This window comes from Bidens hawaiensis, unplaced genomic scaffold (genome assembly GCF_021521415.1).
Source record: "Bidens hawaiensis isolate Kalapana, Puna unplaced genomic scaffold, B.hawaiensis_p1.1 tig00006556_1, whole genome shotgun sequence".
Lineage (NCBI taxonomy): Eukaryota > Viridiplantae > Streptophyta > Magnoliopsida > Asterales > Asteraceae > Bidens > Bidens hawaiensis.
Window position 1 is genome coordinate 850,715 of NW_027491443.1, and position 18,550 is coordinate 869,264.

Here is an 18,550-nt window from a genome sequence, read left to right on the forward strand (position 1 = left end):
AATGCTACCCCCGCTTGACCATCGCCCCTGCCGCTTGACCGCCACCACCAGCATCGTCGACACTACAACCACCATTTTCTTCACCAAAGCTACCACCACCGTCGCCAATTTAGTTTTTTTTGGTAAAATAAATTTATTTTGAGATAAGAGTGTTTTTATTATTTATATTTCATTTCTATAATTTTTTTTGGACACCAAATAACGTAAGGTAATAATTCATTTAATTCATTAAGTTAATCAAATAAGACAAAAGAATTATATGATCCATTACTCTTTCTTTTATTAAACACCCTCTTATAATTTACATTTAATAAAAATATTAAACTGAAAAAAAGAAAAAAAAAAGGGATAGAGTACAAACACCTGTACCCAAAAACGGAAGACGATTCTGATTGGTGTGGTCGACTGAAGAGAAAGCGGAGTTCCCAAGCAGAAGCGAAAAGAAAATGATCTCCGACGGCGCCGTTGAAGACGAAGAGAAATGGCTCACCGCCGGCATCGCTGGCCTCCAACAGAACGCCTTCTACATGCATCGCGCTTTGGTACTCCCAAACTCATCATAAAACCCTAGTTTACACACACAAATACCTAACTCTACTCTTTGATTTCAGGATTCCAATAATATCAAGGACGCCTTGAAATACTCTGCTCAGATGCTGTCGGAGCTCCGTACTTCCAGGCTTTCACCTCACAAATACTACGACCTCTGTAATTACTACGCTCATCTCAATCTATCTGTTATTGCCTTGTTTGACTTTGAATGTGTTTCGTTAGACATGAGGGCGTTTGATGAGCTGAGGAAGCTGGAGGTCTTTTTCAAGGAGGAGACTCGCCGCAGCAGTTGCTCCATTATCGAGCTTTATGAACTCGTTCAGCATGCAGGCAACATATTGCCCAGACTGTAAGTCACTCTTATCATACATCTCTAATAATAGCCTTTGACTGTGATGATTATCCTGCCTGCTTTTCTTTTGTTCAGGTATCTACTTTGTACAGTAGGATCTGTGTACATTAAGTCAAAAGAGGCTCCTGCTAAGGATATCTTAAAAGATCTTGTTGAAATGTGTCGTGGTATCCAGCATCCTCTTCGTGGACTCTTCTTAAGGAGTTATCTTTCTCAAGTCAGTAGGGATAAATTACCTGATATTGGTTCAGAGTACGAAGGGTAAGACTATCCAATCTTCCAGTTGCAACTTGGAAACATATTTTTAACAGTCTGTATGGAACTGATAAGTTTAAGTTGCTAATCTTAATGAGTGTGTGGATGCCTTACTGTTGTAGGGATGAAAACACTGTTATGGATGCAGTTGAGTTTGTACTTCAGAACTTCACAGAGATGAACAAACTGTGGGTTCGAATGCAACACCAGGTTTCTTTTAATTGTCTATAGAAGTATATATACTTGTGAATAATTTATTATATTTGCTGACGTGAGACACACAATTGGACTTTCTGGATTGCAGGGACCTGCACGTGAGAAAGAGAAACGAGAAAAAGAGAGGAATGAGCTTCGTGATCTTGTAAATAATTAATAATCTAAATTGCTGTTATCACTTTAATAATAATAAACAATAGAAGTTTCCATGTATGTTCTCATGTAAGTGTGCTTGCTGTCATAATGTTTTGTCAGGTTGGAAAAAATCTACATGTTCTCAGTCAAATTGAAGGCATTGACTTAGAGCTGTACAAAGATGTTGTTCTTCCCAGAATCCTGGAGCAGGTATTACACACACACACATATCTTATAGGTGGCAAGACGGGCTAGTCAGACAGGTTGTGTAACAGGTCAAAGTAAGTTGGGTCAAAAGGTCAGTGTTAGGTTGGGTTGGCCTGCAAACATTACGTTGTTCGTTTAGAGAAGTGAGGATTAATTAATATATTAATTACGATTACGAGAAACAGCATAATAATAATCTGAATCAATCTTTGGTAATTGTATTACGTATTGTATTCAATAATAGAATAATACAGGAACTATAAATAGAATACAAAGTTACACATTAATCCCTCTAATATAATACTATGTATTTAAGTTTCTAATATTCCCCCTCAAGCTAAGGCCGGGGAGCAACCTTTAGCTTGGATCTAAGAAGTCGGAACCGTTGTGATGATAGAGGCTTGGTGAACACGTCCCCAATTTGATCGTCTGTCTTAATAAACCGAACTGAGAGCTTTCTCTGAGCGACTCTTTCCCTAACAAAATGATAGTCAATCTCCACATGTTTTGTGCGAGCATGAAATACTGGATTAGCAGAAAGATAGGTGGCACCAAGATTATCACACCACAAAATAGGAGCAAATGTCATTGGAACATGAAGTTCCTTTAGAAGCGCCTCAAGCCATGTTAACTCAGTGACCGTGTCAGCCAAAGCTTTATACTCAGACTCTGTAGATGACCGAGAGACGGTGCGTTGTTTACGAGCACACCACGAGATAAGATTAGATCCAAGGTAGATGGCAAATCCCCCCGTGGATCGACGGTCATTGAGAGAGCCAGCCCAATCTGCATCAGAGAAGGCAGTGAGAGAATGATTGCAGGCATCAGTGTATGCATGAATAACAGGGGCTGATTGTTGTTGAATTAGCAAGCCAAATTGAGAAGTGCCCTGAAGATACCGAAGAATTTGTTTGACCGCAGACCAATGATTTTCTGTGGGGGAGTGCATAAATTGACAAACTTTGTTAACCGCAAAGGTAATGTCCGGTCTGGAAAGGGTTAGGTATTGTAGTGCTTCAATGGTTTGTCTAAATTTAACTGGATTATCAAGCAGGGACTATCACCAAGTGCCAAATTGGAGTCGGTGGCCATAGGAGAGTCGACTGGTTTAGACTGAGATAGACCTGCTCTATGAATAATTTCGGAGATGTATTTCCTTTGAGAGAGAATCAAATCAGTACCTCGAAAAACCACCTCGATACCCAAAAAAAAAAGCGAGGCGACCCATGTCTTGAATCGTAAATGTAGTGCTTAAACGCTGAATAATGTGATCAATGAACCGCGGATTGTTGCTGGTTAAGATAATGTCATCCACATAAATGAGCATATATGGTAAATTACCTTTGTGAGAGTAAATAAACAATGATGGATCTGTTTTAGATCCTTGGAACCCAAGCTGTAATAAGGCTCCTGAAAGACGATGAAACCAGGCCCGTGGAGCTTGCATGAGTCCATATAAGGACTTGTGAAGCAAACAGAGATGATTCGGCTTTTGGGAATCAATGAAACCTGGTGACTGTCATAATACACAGTTTCCTAAAGATCGCCATGCAATAAGGCGTTTTGAACATGTAGTTGGCGAGGTGGCCATTGTCGTGTAACAGCATGCGAGAGAACGACACGGACAGTTGTGGATTTTACCACCGGACTGAATGTCTCATGATAATCAATCCCCAGTTGTTGATGGAAACCTTTGGCCACCAAACGAGCTTTGTATCGTTTAATATTTCCGTTTTCATCTCGTTTCAACCTGTACACCCACTTACAATCAACAATATTAGCATTAGGAATGGGTGGTACTAAAGTCCACGTACCATTTCGCATTAAGGCTTTGAATTCCTCTGCCATGGCAGCACGCCATGGAGGACTTTTGTTAGCAATGGCAAAGGCAGAAGGTTCGGTTGAGGAATAGTCGATGGAGGTGGAAGGCGGAAGCATTGTATTTAACGTTTTGCTTAGGATTTTGTCTAAGGTTTGAAGGTCGGGTACGCGGTTGACTTTCGGTTCTGGATGAAGAGGTAGGTGGTTGATTGTTGGCAGCTGATTGGGTGGTTTGACGCCTGCTATAGGTAAAAAGCAAAGGTGGATTAATGGTGGAAGAAGCTGAGGAGTTAGGGATTGTGGTGGCTGGGGTGTATCGGGATATGGTTGGGCAGGTTGGAATTCTGTTTGGGTGGGCAGTGTAAATACGATCGGTAGTGGGGTCAAGGCATAGATACCCGTGATGAGACAGGCTGTACCCTAAAAAGATGCATGGTAGCGAACGAAAATCCATTTTGTGTGGATTATAAGGACGAAGGCGAGGAAAGCATTGACATCCAAAGACACGTAAGAAGGACATATTTGGTTTGCGGTTAAGAAGATGCTCAAAAGGAGAGATATTTGATGAAGTACGAGAAGGTATCCAAGAAGGCATCAGGTTTATAAGGTATGTAGCAGTTTCAAAGGCAAAGTTCCAAAAACGCATTGGAACACTAGAATTCGCCAAAAGGGGGAGACCAGTTTCCACCACATGGCGGTGTCGTCGCTCAACAAAGCCATTTTGTTCGCTTGTATGAGGGCAAGAGAGACGATGTATGATTCCAAGTGTTGTGAAATAGGAAGACAAGTTTCGAAATTCTCCCCCCCCAAAATCTGATTGAACTGCTTTAAGTTGTGTTTTAAATTGTTTTCAGCCATTGTATGAAATTGTTTGAAAGTGCTAAACACATCAGATTTATGTTTTAGGGGAAAAATCCACATGTATCTAGTATAATGATCAACACAAAGTAAAAAGTAACGATGGCCATAAAAAGAAGCAACAGGAGCCGGCCCCAAACATCACAAAAAACCGAATCCAATACATGTTCACTTTTAGAAGACAAGTGCATTTTTTGAAAATTTTCCCATAGGGCAAGCGTTACAAAAAGAAAAACCAGAACTATTGGTAACAGGAAGACAATTTTTAGAAATCATAGACTGTAAACGTTGAGGATGAGGACGCCCAAGTCTTTGATGCCAAGTTGTGGGAGAAGCGCGAACGGTGGAAAAAGCAATGCTGGGGACATGACGAATCTTTGGTAGGCAGAAGGAGTAGAGACCATCTTTACTGGGACCCATGAGGAGGATAGTGCGGGTAACCATATCCTTCACACAAAAAAAGTTAAGAGTGAAATTCAAAGAATACATTATTGTCCTGACAAAAACGTTGTACGGAGAGAAGATTTCATTTTATTTGTGGGACATGAAGAATGTTGTTAATAGAAAAGGTTTTGGTTGGTGAATTAAATGTAGTAGAAGCAATATGAAGAATAGGTAAACCATTGCCATTACCAACAAGAAGTGTGTCCTTACCATAATATGGTTCAGAGTTGTCAAAGCCACTGAGATTTGGTGCCACATGACTGTTAGCACCATTGTCGGGCAGCCATGAAGACGCTTGTGAGCGATGATCAGCAAAGTTTGCTTGTGGAGCTTGTCGTTGTGGACGAATTGTTGCTGGATCACGATTAAGGCACAATGATGGAATATGATCAATTCCACACCTGTTGCAAGAACCATAGATTGTATTAGGATTAGATGCCCAACCAAATCTTTGATTATAACCTGTGGTAGGTCCCGTGTTTTTGTTGTTTTGATTGTTGCTGTTGTAAGATTGGTTGTTGTAGTTGCCACGACCGCGACGATTTGAGTACCCACGATTACGGTTGGATGGCCCACGGGTATTGTTAAAGGCCTGATGTTACTGCTGTGCAGGTTGCACCGTGAGCCCTTACTGTGTCATTAGCTGTTGAAGGGACTGGACTGTTTCAGATGGGAGTGAAACAGTGGAAGAGCCACGACTGCTAGTAGCCATAAAGGCTTGGACAGCTGGTACAGTGGGTTCTGAATCAGTTTTCTTGGTCATGTATTCATGGTCTGCAAGCAATCCATGAAGTTCCAAAAAAACAACAGGAGGGCGTCTTGTAATTAAGGTGGGTTTCAAATAATTATATTCTTCTCTAAGACCTGAAATAACCAGCATAACAATATCTTTTTCTTTCATAGGCTCACCAATGTTTGCTAAGGCATCTGAATACTCTTGTGGCTCGTGTAAGATAGGCGGTAGATGTTTCTTCTGGTTTCATCTGAATCTTTAGCAGTTGGGTTTTGAGGGTGTATTCCCGTGAAGATGTATGTAGCATAGGCACGCTCCAAGGAAAGCCATAGTTCACGAGAAGTATCACCCTGAACATGTTTGAAAGAAGCTTCAGAAATCGTTGAGAGGAGCAGCATGCAAAGATGAGCATCATTGGAGATCCATGCTAAATACTCAGGATTTGGTTGTTGGCTCAGCAACACAGGTTCTTTGTCAGAGGACGAAGATGAAACTGTGACAGTTTTCGATGGACAAACAATGGATCCATCAATGTAGGGAAAGAGCCCATTAGTGAGAAGAAAAGGTTGGATCATTGTTTTCCAATATCCATAATTGGTAGGACTTAGAGTAAATCCAAACTTGTGAGAGTTGTGGCTGGTTTTATCTTCTCTAGTGAAAGAAACGATGGCCATTGTTGACCAGTTGGAGAACAGAAGCCGATCAGGGATTGTTAGAAGGGTGGCGGCAGAATTAGGGTTGGTGGGATCGGCTCTGATACCAAATCAATCGTTGGTAATTGTATTACGTATTGTATTCAATAATAGAATGATACAGGAACTATAAATAGAATACAAAGTTACACATTAATCCCTCTAATATAATATTATGTATTTAAGTGTCTGATAATCTGAATCTTTGTACAAATACTATTTAGGAGGTTGTAATGTTGTATGCTTTAAAAGTTGATTTTCAACCTGTTTGACCCGTTTGAGATAAAAACTCAACCCAAACCGGCCCTTTTATAAGTAAAAGGGTCAAATTAACGCCGCTTATCTAGATGTGTCTACATGGCATTCTTTGGTTTGAGAATCCATTTACTAGTTATGTTTCTTGCTATAAGTTTAGTAATCTCAACAATTGCAGGTTGTGAATTGCAAAGATGATCTTGCTCAGTATTATTTAATGGATTGTATAATTCAAGTCTTTCCGGATGAGTACCATTTACAGACTCTTGAAACATTATTGGGTGCTTGTCCACAACTTCAGGTTGGTTTCCCCATCCCATTTAGGTACTTATTTTAGTATGTTGTCACATCATTTTAAAAAGTGATTGTAGGAGTGAGCAAAAGGCTGATTAACTGAACCGAAATAACTGACCCAAACAAATAAACCTTCAGCTTTGTTTTTTTTGTAAACCGAAAATTACGGTTCGGTTTTGGTTATGCTAACAAAACTGAGGTACACTGAACCGGACCACACTGAACTTGTATATAATGTTTGTTATTTGATTTATGGCCCAAACTCGTTCTTTGGGCCAAAATTTCTAGGCCCAAATTCATTAGTAGTACTAGTGGTTAACAAATACTTTTGGCCATTAGTTTTGGGCTCAATTTTATCGTTTAGGCTAAATTTGCTCGAACCCAAACATTTTAAGCCCAAATGTAAGGTCAAAAACTGACCCATAGCCGAACTCATATGCAAAACCAAATGACTAAAACTGAAACTCCGGTTTAAAACCTCTAACCTTCTTTGGGGGGCATGTCTTGAATATTTGCTAAGCTTATCGTGGCTTTTGTTATATTATTCATTATAGGCTTTTTTATATTTTAATTTTTAATTTTGGTGTTGTTTCTGGCATTATATGCCAAATGTCGCTAAATTTTTTTTTTGCAGCCCTCTGTTGACATTAAGACCGTACTTTCTGGTTTAATGGAAAGGCTATCTAATTATGCTGCGTCAAGCATTGAGGTGCGTGAACCCGTGCCAAATTTGGAAAAAGTTCAATTTCATAAGCTCTAACTATAATTTTGTTGCAGGTCTTACCAGAATTTGTTCAAGTAGAAGCTTTTGCGAAGTTGAACAATGCCATTGGTCAGGTAAAAAATGTCATCTAACACCTCAGAGCATTTTATGTTGAATTGGCATAAACAAACCTCACCGAATGCACAACATATACAGGTTTATTGGAAATAAAAATTTCAACAAGATTCTATTTCTTAACTGGTTTATAGATCTAATAGTGGATGTTTTGAATTCTATTCAAGCAGTTTTGAACTTGGATTTTTATTATTATTTTTTTAATTTTTTTGTAATATAGGTGATAGAAGCACAACCTGATATGCCTGTTTTTGGTGCTGTAACATTATATTCATCTCTTCTGACATTTACACTTCATGTTCATCCTGATCGGCTTGACTATGTGGATCAAATACTGGTATGTTCTTTATATTAGCTTTTCTACTTTCGTTGTTGAAGCTATTATTTGATCAAATTATAATGCATTTGTTAGTGAGGAATAACTACATAAATTGATTATATTGGGTTTATTGTTACTCACTTATGCAAAAACTGCACCTTAAATGTATTGTTGTATAGTTGGAGAACTCAATTTATCAAACACAGCTATTGATTTACATCACACACACATGTAAACATTAAACCCTAGGGAACACCAATAAAGGCTGATGAAACCATAAACAATTTGATTATATGTTGCAAGTGTTGTAACTTTGATCATTTGATTCTCTGCTTATGAACAATATATATCCGAGAATTTAACGATTGAAAAAATTATTGTCATAGACTCATAGGCCATCTCCAATCATAATTCTCTAGCTCTAGTTATAAATAAAAATAAGCAATCTTCATTGTATTTCTTTAAAAATAATTCTCTTTAATTGTCTACCTTAAGAACCAACCTAATTTTGTATATACCAAGTTAGTTCGTCTAAATACAAGCATTTCTTTTACAGTTAATTTATCTTGGTTGTAACTAAATAGGTATACTGTTATGATCTATTTTAGAAATTAAGAATAAATAATTTAAGTTTTTATATTGATTATGTTTTAATTGTACTTTTTCTCAGTTATAATCATTGTAGTTAAATGTCGTAACATATTTCACAATTAATGAATTTGTTGTTTATTTTCACCTTTTACGCGTCTTCTATGTTATATATATATATATATACATATATATATATATTTAATTAGTTGAATAGAAAAAAATAATTAACCTGACAAGTAATATACAGTTAAAATATGATAAGGATAAAAATTTTTAATTGCAATAAAGAAATGGGTTAAAATGATAAATTAGGCCTTACAGCACACTCTTCTTCCTCCACTTCATTTATAAAGATAGAACACACTTTTTGAGGACCCTTTGTAGAGGACCTTAATAATAAGATTATGTTTGTTTGGATGAACAATGTTGCTTTAAGTTATTAAAGTACTTGCATTTCAAAGATACTTATTCTTTCAGGGTGCATGTGTTAACAAAATTTCTGGCAAGGGGAAACTGGAAGGCAAAGCAACAAAGCAGATTGTTGCACTTCTAAGTGCTCCATTGGAGAAATATAGTGATATAGATATTGCACTAAAACTTACAAACTATCCTCTAGTCATGGAGTACCTGGATGATTGTACCAATAAAGTCATGTCCAATGTTATAGTTCAAAGCATCATGAAAAACAAAACTCACATCTCAACCGCTGATAAGGTACTGTATAGATAATATGCTACAAGGGGTCAGTATATATACAGTACAATATTACAGTTTAGTACTACCCTAATATTACAATACTGGTTTAATACATATATCAGAATATCAGATGCTCCACTCTTTAATAATTTGTTTATTTTTTTTGTAGGTTGGAGCTTTATTTGAACTAATAAAAGGGCTTATTAAAGATTTGGACTCTGATAGTAATGACGAGGTGAGCATAACATCTTGTTTCATCATATTTTATTTATTTATTTAAGACATGTGTTAGGGGTCGGTTTGGGTCGTTTTTTTGGCTCAAACCGAACCAAAAACCAAAAATTTGGTTTTGGTTTTTAGGTTTGTCTGTTTGGGCTGAATTTTTTTTTTGCCTCGAAACAAGGAATTTGGGCCTAAAACTTGGTCTAAATCTTTTTGTTAATCAGTGATTTATAGATTATTACACATTGGGGTTACACTATTTATTAATTTCTTATAAATTATTTAAAATTCAAAATAAAAAAGGAAGATCCATCAATTCGATTTGGTTTCTTCGGATTTAGTTACATGCAAAACTGAAACCGAATTGGAAATTCAGTGTTTACGTAAAACATAAAGCCAAACCATTGGTTGTTTGGGTTTGCTTGTTTAGGTTCAGCTATTTTGGTTACGGATCAGTTTTTTCGGTTTCATGCACACCCTTGTTATATATTATCACTTTGATCAATATTATTATCAGATGTTATTCTAGAATCTAGACAGGTGTTGCATGATGCCATTTTTTCAAGGTTTATATTTTGCAGAATTCAATAATGTTTTTTTTTCTGCTTTCTGCAGATGAATGAAGATGACTTTAAGGAAGAGCAGAATTTTGTTGCTCGTTTAATTCAGATGTTGTATAATGATGATCCAGAAGAGATGTTAAAGGTATTCTTTTGTTATGATATATTCTTTTGTTCTTTCCTCTATATATGGATGATTTGGTAGTTCTGTTGGCTAGGTTTGTAAATGAACCGAGTGAACACGAACAAAGCTTGTTCGTGTTCGCTCATTTAACTTTAACTGAACAAATGATCGTACACTAACAAATAAACAAACAAAGGTTTCTTGCTTGTGTTCGCTAGTTAAGAAAATGAACGTCTTCGTGTTTGTTCATTAACTGTGTAAATGCATGGTTCACAAACTTAAACAAACGCACATAAATGAACAAACATAACTGAGCTAAAACGAATTAAAATTAAATATGAACAGCAATACATGGCCTAAAAGGTATGAAAACTAAATTGTTTATATGTCTAAAAAATTTAAATGAACATATTAATTAACCATAGTTATCAAAAGCGATCGCTTAAGGCGCTTAAGCGCCTTTATTGGGTGAAGCGCATTTACTGCGATTTCAATGCATCCGACATTAAAAGCGTTGACTTGGTTTCCCATGCGTATTAAATGGCATTTATCCCACCTGTTCCTATTCTTAAGTAAAACCTAAAACTCCCACTATTTAAGGGCTGCATAATCTGTATAATTAATTTCTTTCAGAGCTACCTTCTTGATTATAGGCTGTTATTAGAGCTGACAGCTTGGATCCATTTATTTATAAATTGATCATTATGTTGCCTCTAGAGGATAAAAATAGTGAAATTACAAAAATATAGCTTAAAAAGAAAATAGTCCAGTGGGTCTAGGGCTGTAAACGAGCCGAGCCGAGCTGAGCTAGGCACAGCTCAAGCTCGACTCGAACTCAACTTGAGCCAGCTTGGCTAGGCTTGATTTTATTTAATGAGCTGGGATGCTTAGCTCGAGCTCGGCTCGTACAAAACTCGAGCCAGCTTGTGGCTTGACGAGCTAACATGAATATTTAAGATTTTTTTTTTGGCAATGCTTTTTTGCGGTGGAGATTTTTCTCTAATTGTTGATTCATATATAAAAAAGATTTGGAAACTAAAATTTGGAATTTGGAAAACGAGATCATCGTATAAATGACTACATTTCAGGTACCAAAAAGCAAGATATATTCAAATTCAAGTATGGTCAAAGTTGTAGAATTATGCTAGTCTTCCTAAATGTATGCACTATGTTTTAGGAACCATGTATATTTATGTTTGCAATGTAATTCAATCATAATCATTCAAAACCAATTAATATTGTTTCCATAGGGATTTAGAATCAATAATTTGGAAAGTCATTATTTAGAAAATCGAATATGGAAACCTAACGTTAGTCAAGACCATCAATCTCTGTATAATATTGTTATTGTTATTTATTAACTATAAATAATAAATAGGAATATTGGTTTTAAATAATCTCAACTATGCCCTATTGGTAAATAGCAATCCCAACTTCAAGCTTGCCTAGCGGCGGTCCCATCTAAAAGGGTGTTTGTTTGAACGGACCCGCAACTAACGGATGTTAACTCCGTTAGTCTGTTGCTTACGTGGCATGCCTACTTGTCAAACTTCATTACATGGCATGCCTAAGATCGAAATAGGGTTTTCAACCATACCTTCCGGAGGAGGTGGATAGTGGAGGTTGCAGGTCGGTGGTGGTACGTGAGGTTGGTGGTGGTGTCTAGAAGTCGAGAATGAGGGAGATGGGGTGAAGTGAGGGCTTGATTATTGGGGAAGTGATAGAGAGTGAGCTGAGAGATGAGAGGGAGAGATAGTGAGATGAGCTGAGGTGTATTTGCCAAGTAAGCAATTTTTGACAAGTAGGCATGCCACGTAAGCAACAGACTAACGGAGTTAACATCCGTTAGTCGCGGGTCCGTTATAAACAAATACCCTTTTAGTTGGGACCGCCACTAGGCAAACTTGAAGTTGGGACTGTTATTTACCAATAGGGCATAGTTGGGATTATTTAAAACCAATATTCCTAATAAATAATACATATATAAACTAATAAAACAAGCTATCGAGTCAAGCCTGAGCCACCCCAGGCTCCAGCTCGACTCGATTACAAAACGAGCCGGCTCGGCTCAATTTTTAATCGAGCTATTTTCGAGCGAGCTTTTTACAAATGTTATTTGATCGAGTTCTCATCGAGCTGCGGGCTTTTTGAACACCCCTAAGTGGGTCTAAAGTCACACAAATGTATATTTAATACTTATAACTTCCTAAATCTTATTATGAAAATATTATTACTGAAATAATATATATCTATGTAATCATATTTAGACCAACTATTTATCAAAAACATTTACACAAAAAATATTCCAGGTCTAAACATTTAGACAAAATTATAGGCTGTTATTAAGATGTACTTGGTACTTAATGTTTTGGTTTTTGGTTGTTCTATGAACCGTTTCAAGAATGAATGTTTGTTTTCTTATTAAGGTGCTCTACTTAGGGCTGTAAAGGAACTAAACGAACACGAACAAGGCCTTGTTCATGTTCGTTCGTTAAGTAAATAATGTGTTCATGAACGACTCACGAACACTTACCGAACGAGATTTTATGTTCGTGTTCGCTCATTAAGGAAATTAATGTGCTCACAAACGGTTCATGAACACAAACGAACACAAATAAAATCGGCAGAGCTTAGAGATTGAGACCGATGTATTCATCAATGTGAATAATGAAAGCCTGTAAACGAATCAAATGAACACGAACAAGGGCATGCTCGTGTTCGTTCATTTAACTTTAAAAGAACACGGACACTTAATCGAACAAATATTTATGTTCATGTTCGTTTATTTAAAATCTAAACTAACATAACTGAATAAAGATAAACAAACATGTATGAACAAACGTAAATGAACACAAATATAAACGAACTTAAATGAAAACACTTAAATGAACACAAATTAGCAAATATAAAACCTTTAAGCAGATGACCTATCCAGATAATATTTAATTATTTTCTATTAATATTAATACATAAAAGAACATAAATAAACAGACATAAACGAACGTTCATAAACATAAATGAACGAACGGAACATGTGTTCATGTTCGTTCGTTTAATTAAACGAACACAACTTTTTTGTTCATGTTCGTTCGTTTATTAAATAAATGAACATAAACGAACTTCCCGCCGAACGGTTCACGATAGTTCACCGAATGTTCAGTTCGTTTACAGGCCTAGCTCTATTTTAGTTAATTTTTTTTAATGTGTGCTTTTTTTTAAATCGGGCGCTTATTTGGCGCTTTTATCTTGGGCGCTAGGCGAAGCCTCAACGGTTTCGAGCGCTTATCGCATTTGATAACTATGTAATTAACATTATTGAGCGAACTCAAAGCACACATAAACGAATGTTCATGAACATAAATGAAATAATGAGACATGTGCTATGTTCGTTTGCTTATTAATTAGACTAATATAAACAAACGTCCCGTCGAGCTGAAAGGTTCATAAGCAGTTCACCGAACATTCGATTCGTTTCCAGGCCTAATTTTGGCATCTCAATTCAAACTCTACAAAAGTCACCTTTATGTTGTCAGCACCCTGTTAAATGATGATGAATGAATACATAATAATTTGCCATCATGGTTAATGGTTATTGATATTTATATTATGTTGTGTGACAGATCATATGTACAGTGAAGAAGCATATTATGACCGGAGGACCCAAGCGACTTCCCTTTACAATTCCTCCACTTATATATAATGCTCTCAAGGTTTTTTTTTTTTTTTAATGTTTTGTTTTTTTGAGATATAGCCACAAATGATTTGTTGTAACTCAATCCTATTTTGGTTTTTATGGACTTTCCATGTTACTACAGTTGGTTAGGCGAGTACAAAGTCAGGATGAGAATGCTAGTGAAGAGGCCACAGCATCAGCCACACCAAAAAAGATCTTTCAGTTATTGAATCAGGTAATTATCACCACCACCACCATTACTACTGATAATACCTGGTTTCACGAATCTTTAAATGTTGGTCCAAATCTTTAAAATGGGCGATAATATATTACATTCTTGGGTTCTTTTTGGGTCTTGTTTGAAGTGTTATAGGTAACAACCATAGTTGTCAATAGCGCTCGCTATAGCGCGCTTCATAGCGAATCGACCATATGCCGCTACAGGTTACTTGGCGGCCAAATAGCGACAGCATAGCTGATTCCGGCGGAGGATTCCGGCGCCGGAGCTGCAGTTTTTGCCGGAAACAGGGAAGAAGAAGAATTGGCTGCGTAACTTCTGAATAGCGGCTGTAACTTAGTTTTAGGGTTAAATAAGTTTAGGTATTTTAACATTTAACCCCCTTTATCTTTCAATTGTTTGTATTTAGTCCCTAAAACTTATAAATTTTAACATAAAAAGTTTAAAATTAGTTTGTGTATTTCAATATTTAACCCACTCTATTTTTACTACTTTACATTTAGTCCTTAAATTTATAAATCTATACATAAAAAGTTTAAAATTGACATTATATATATATAAAGATTATAAATAGCTATTTTTTATATTTATAAAATTTTCTACTTTATCGCTAAACACGAAATAGCGGTCGCTATTTACCGCTATTCGCTACGTAGCATATAGGTAGTGTATCGCTATTTACCGCTATTCGCTGTTGACAACTATGGTAACAACTTGCTAAAATTAAATTTGTAAATAAGGTCATGAAAATTAAACAGGTCCGAAATTTACAGATGTGAAATTCTGACATGACACGAACTTAGCTTGAAATTCGCGGGTTTGCGTTTGGTATAAAAAACGGGTTGGGTCAGTTTCAGGTCGAAACCGCTAACCTGTTTAGCTAAACGATCATGCTTGTGTCAACCTGGCAGTATTTATTTTATTTGTTTAAAATGTGTTTTATGTAATAAATTAAATTGGTTGGGTATCTTATGCCAAAATTTAGAACTATAAAAGAAATTGACATAATATTTTATAATTAAAATGCAATTGTTTTATATACATTTGTTGTAAAATGTAATTTAGAGTAATAATGTGAAAGCAAGAAAAAATAAAAACTTTTGGGTCAAACGGGTCGCGTTACCTGCGAATATGTTGTGTTCGTGTTCAAGTGTCTGACATGGTTTGGGTTTGGGTCAAATTTTTGGGTTTGTGTCGTGTTGGACCTGCCAATCTGCGAACACAACCAGTTTAGCAACCCTGCTGAAAATCTACCCTAATAAAGATTCAGAGTGATATTCAAATAATTTTCTTTTAATTTTATGTTACAAAATTACCCTTGGGTATTTCATTTACTAGGCAAAATTCATGAATCACAAAGACGCTAGGTTGACATGATTACAATTTATTTATTTACAGATAATGACTTTAATATTTTCATTTGATATATCAATTATTCTTGAATTTAAGGAAACAGAAAACGTAACGGGCCAAACCAGACCCTATTTCATCGAATGATTACTATTACATGCTCATTATTGGCTTAATGTATCAGACAATTGAAGTTTTGTCAATGGTTCCAGTACCTGAACTTGCATTGAGGTTATATTTGGAATGTGCTGAGGTATGTCTATAACTAAAGTTGTTTCTAATATATGTGTGTGTGTGTGTATTTCCTCTAACCTCCTCTGTCTCTTCCTGATGCAGGCTGCCAATGACTGTGATCTTGAACCTGTAGCATATGAGTTTTTCACCCAAGCATACATATTATACGAAGAAGAAATTTCGGTAAGTTACACTTCATATTTAGGCTGGTTAATGAACTGAACAAACACAAACGGAGTTTGTCCATGTTGTTTGTTTAACTTTAACTGAATAAATGATTGAATACAAACATTTAATGAATAGGGCTTTCTTGTTTGTGTTTGTTAATAGCATAAACAAACGGTTCACGAACGTAAACAATGTCAAACGATCATAAATGAACGAGCGTAACCGAGCATAGATGAACAAGTATATACAAACATAATTGAGCGGGCTCAGTTTGTCGGGCCTGCAATATTAATAAAACTAAACTAAATTGTACTGGGTGATATTTCAATCATAAAACTAGAATACATTGTGACAGTATGATTTTTAAATGAATATATAAACAAAGAAACTTAAACAAACAAACTTAAACCAACAAATGTAAACAAACATAAAAGAATTTAAGTGAACAAACGAACTTCTTCCGAATGGTTCACTGAACGCTCAGTATGTTTACAGGCGTATTCATATCTTTTTAAGTATTTTGATGCATGGCACATTGATTTATCTCATTTCTGTATAACAACAGGATTCAAAGGCACAGGTAACCGCATTGTACCTGATTATTGGGACTCTGCAACGGATGCACACTTTTGGGGTTGAAAATCGGGATACTTTAACTCACAAGGCTACCGGGGTAATAAGATATTTAGCTAATCATATATCATGCAATTCATTGATCAAAATTCATACTTGTACGATTTTAATTTTGAGATTTTATGTTGTAGTATTCTGCAAAACTGTTGAAGAAGCCTGACCAGTGCAGAGCCGTTTATGCGTGTTCACATTTGTTTTGGGTTGAGGATCAGGATGGGGTCAAGGATGGTGAGAGGTACTTGATCATCTTCACTTGAATTTGTCTGTGTTTTGGTCAAATGTGGCGGTTGTGTAAAAATGGGTCACTTTCAGTTCTTCAAAGGGTCAAATGGGTAAATATCTAAAAGTTGAGCTAAAACGAAAATGGGCCCAAAGTTACCCAAAGGTTTTCAAACGCTTAAACTCTCCTAATTTAAATAAAATATAAGGATGGAGGAAAAAATTCAGTCGGGTGCTACAAAGGGTCAAACGGATAAAATTTTCAAACTTGACCTAAAATGAAAGTAGGTTGAGAGTTGCTCAAAAGTGTTCTAATGCTTAAACTCTTCTAAATCATTTAAAAAAAATAAAAAAATTGGACAAAGGTGTCCAACCGGAGCCATGTGGCAGTGGAACCATATCATGTAATGATCCTTTTTGACATGTTACTGACCCACCTGAACCTCCATCTACACTAGGGTTCTAAACAAGCAGAGTCGAGTTGGAGCCCATTTAGGCTTGAGCCTGGCCCATTTCTAGCTCTAATTCAAAAGCTTGAGCCCGGGTCACGAGTAGTTTTTCAACTCGGGCTCAGCTCAGCTCGTTTATTATTTGATAATTAATTTATGTACATTTTTAACTTATTTTTATATATAAATTTTTGCTATAATTTTTATATATAACATAATATATATTATGTATTTTATATAATAATTATATATATAATCATAGTAAATTATATATTTGATATATTAAATAAAAGTTATATAATTAATAAGCTTAGGTTCACGAGTCACGAGCCAGCTTGAGCTTGATAAGTGATGCTCCAGGTCGGGATCGTTTATAGTTCGTTAAAGCTTGGCTCGATAGAAGCTTTTAGCTAGCCGATCTTGAGTAGCTCACAAGCGGATTGGCTCGTTTACACTTCTACTTTACACCACCTCTTATTTCGGATTTGTTGATGGCTTTTGAGGTCAAACTCAATGGGGTCTAAGTCAAGTTATTCTGTGTGAAATGCAGAGTATTACTATGTTTAAAACGTGCGCTAAGAATTGCGAACGCTGCCCAACAAATGGCAAACGTGACAAAAGGTAGCAGCGGGTCAGTCATCCTCTTTATCGAGATTCTAAACAAGTAAGTAACAATGATCAGTAATTCCAGCAACCAATCCAATTTCCTGAAACCCATGCAATAATAAATATAAATCGACACGTGTGACTGGAATGCACTCAGGTACCTATACTTCTTTGAAAAGGGAAACACGCAAATCACGGTTGCTTCAATTCAAGGACTGATTGAGTTAGTTACAACTGAAATGCAAAGTGACACTGCCACGTCAGATCCAGCTGCCGATGCTTTCTTTTCGAGTACCATCCGGTACATCCAGTCGCAAAAGGCCAAGGGTGGACCCACTGGAGAGAAGTTTGAGCCAATTAAGGTTTGATTTGTTTTTGTTTCTGTTTTATTTATTTTTTTTAATCTTTTTTTGTAAAAATAGTTGGGATGTAGACTACAAAATTGAAGTGTGGAGATTTTAAGAACATAGCCTGAGATGAGTTTGGAATATTCTGGTATAGTAACATCTTTGATTTTAACTTTACTGTCTTACCCGGAAGCAGCCTCTCTATCCCTATGGGATAGAGGTAAAGGCTGTCTACATCTTACCTTCCTCAGACCCTACCATAGCATTGCTATTGGTGGGATATACTGAGTACGATGATGATGATGATGTCTTACCCTCAAGACCTACTTTTGAGTGTGAATGGTTTTCCTGTAATTTTTGCTGTATTTTTGTGTAAAAAGATTAAATAAACCTTGTTATTAAAGAGGAACCTTTTTTTTTTAAACAAAGCTTAGCTTGTTGCGTGTCACTAGCTTGTAAGAAGTTCGTT

General features: G+C 36.3%; 1 protein-coding gene across 1 annotated transcript; it reads left to right on the plus strand.

The window, feature by feature from the left end:
- Positions 1 to 443: 443 nt before the first annotated feature.
- Positions 444 to 18,263, plus strand: LOC143632981 (vacuolar protein sorting-associated protein 35A-like). The gene is made up of 22 exons (XM_077101373.1): positions 444 to 542; positions 612 to 708; positions 775 to 901; positions 980 to 1,165; positions 1,282 to 1,369; positions 1,464 to 1,520; positions 1,631 to 1,720; positions 6,699 to 6,821; positions 7,449 to 7,523; positions 7,592 to 7,651; positions 7,873 to 7,989; positions 9,040 to 9,276; positions 9,428 to 9,493; positions 10,096 to 10,185; positions 13,785 to 13,874; positions 13,980 to 14,072; positions 15,610 to 15,678; positions 15,762 to 15,842; positions 16,393 to 16,500; positions 16,592 to 16,695; positions 17,679 to 17,792; positions 17,892 to 18,263. The coding sequence occupies exons 1-22, from the start codon at positions 447 to 449 to the stop codon at positions 18,100 to 18,102; spliced, it is 2,379 nt and encodes a 792-aa protein (XP_076957488.1). The 5' UTR covers positions 444 to 446; the 3' UTR covers positions 18,103 to 18,263.
- Positions 18,264 to 18,550: the final 287 nt, after the last annotated feature.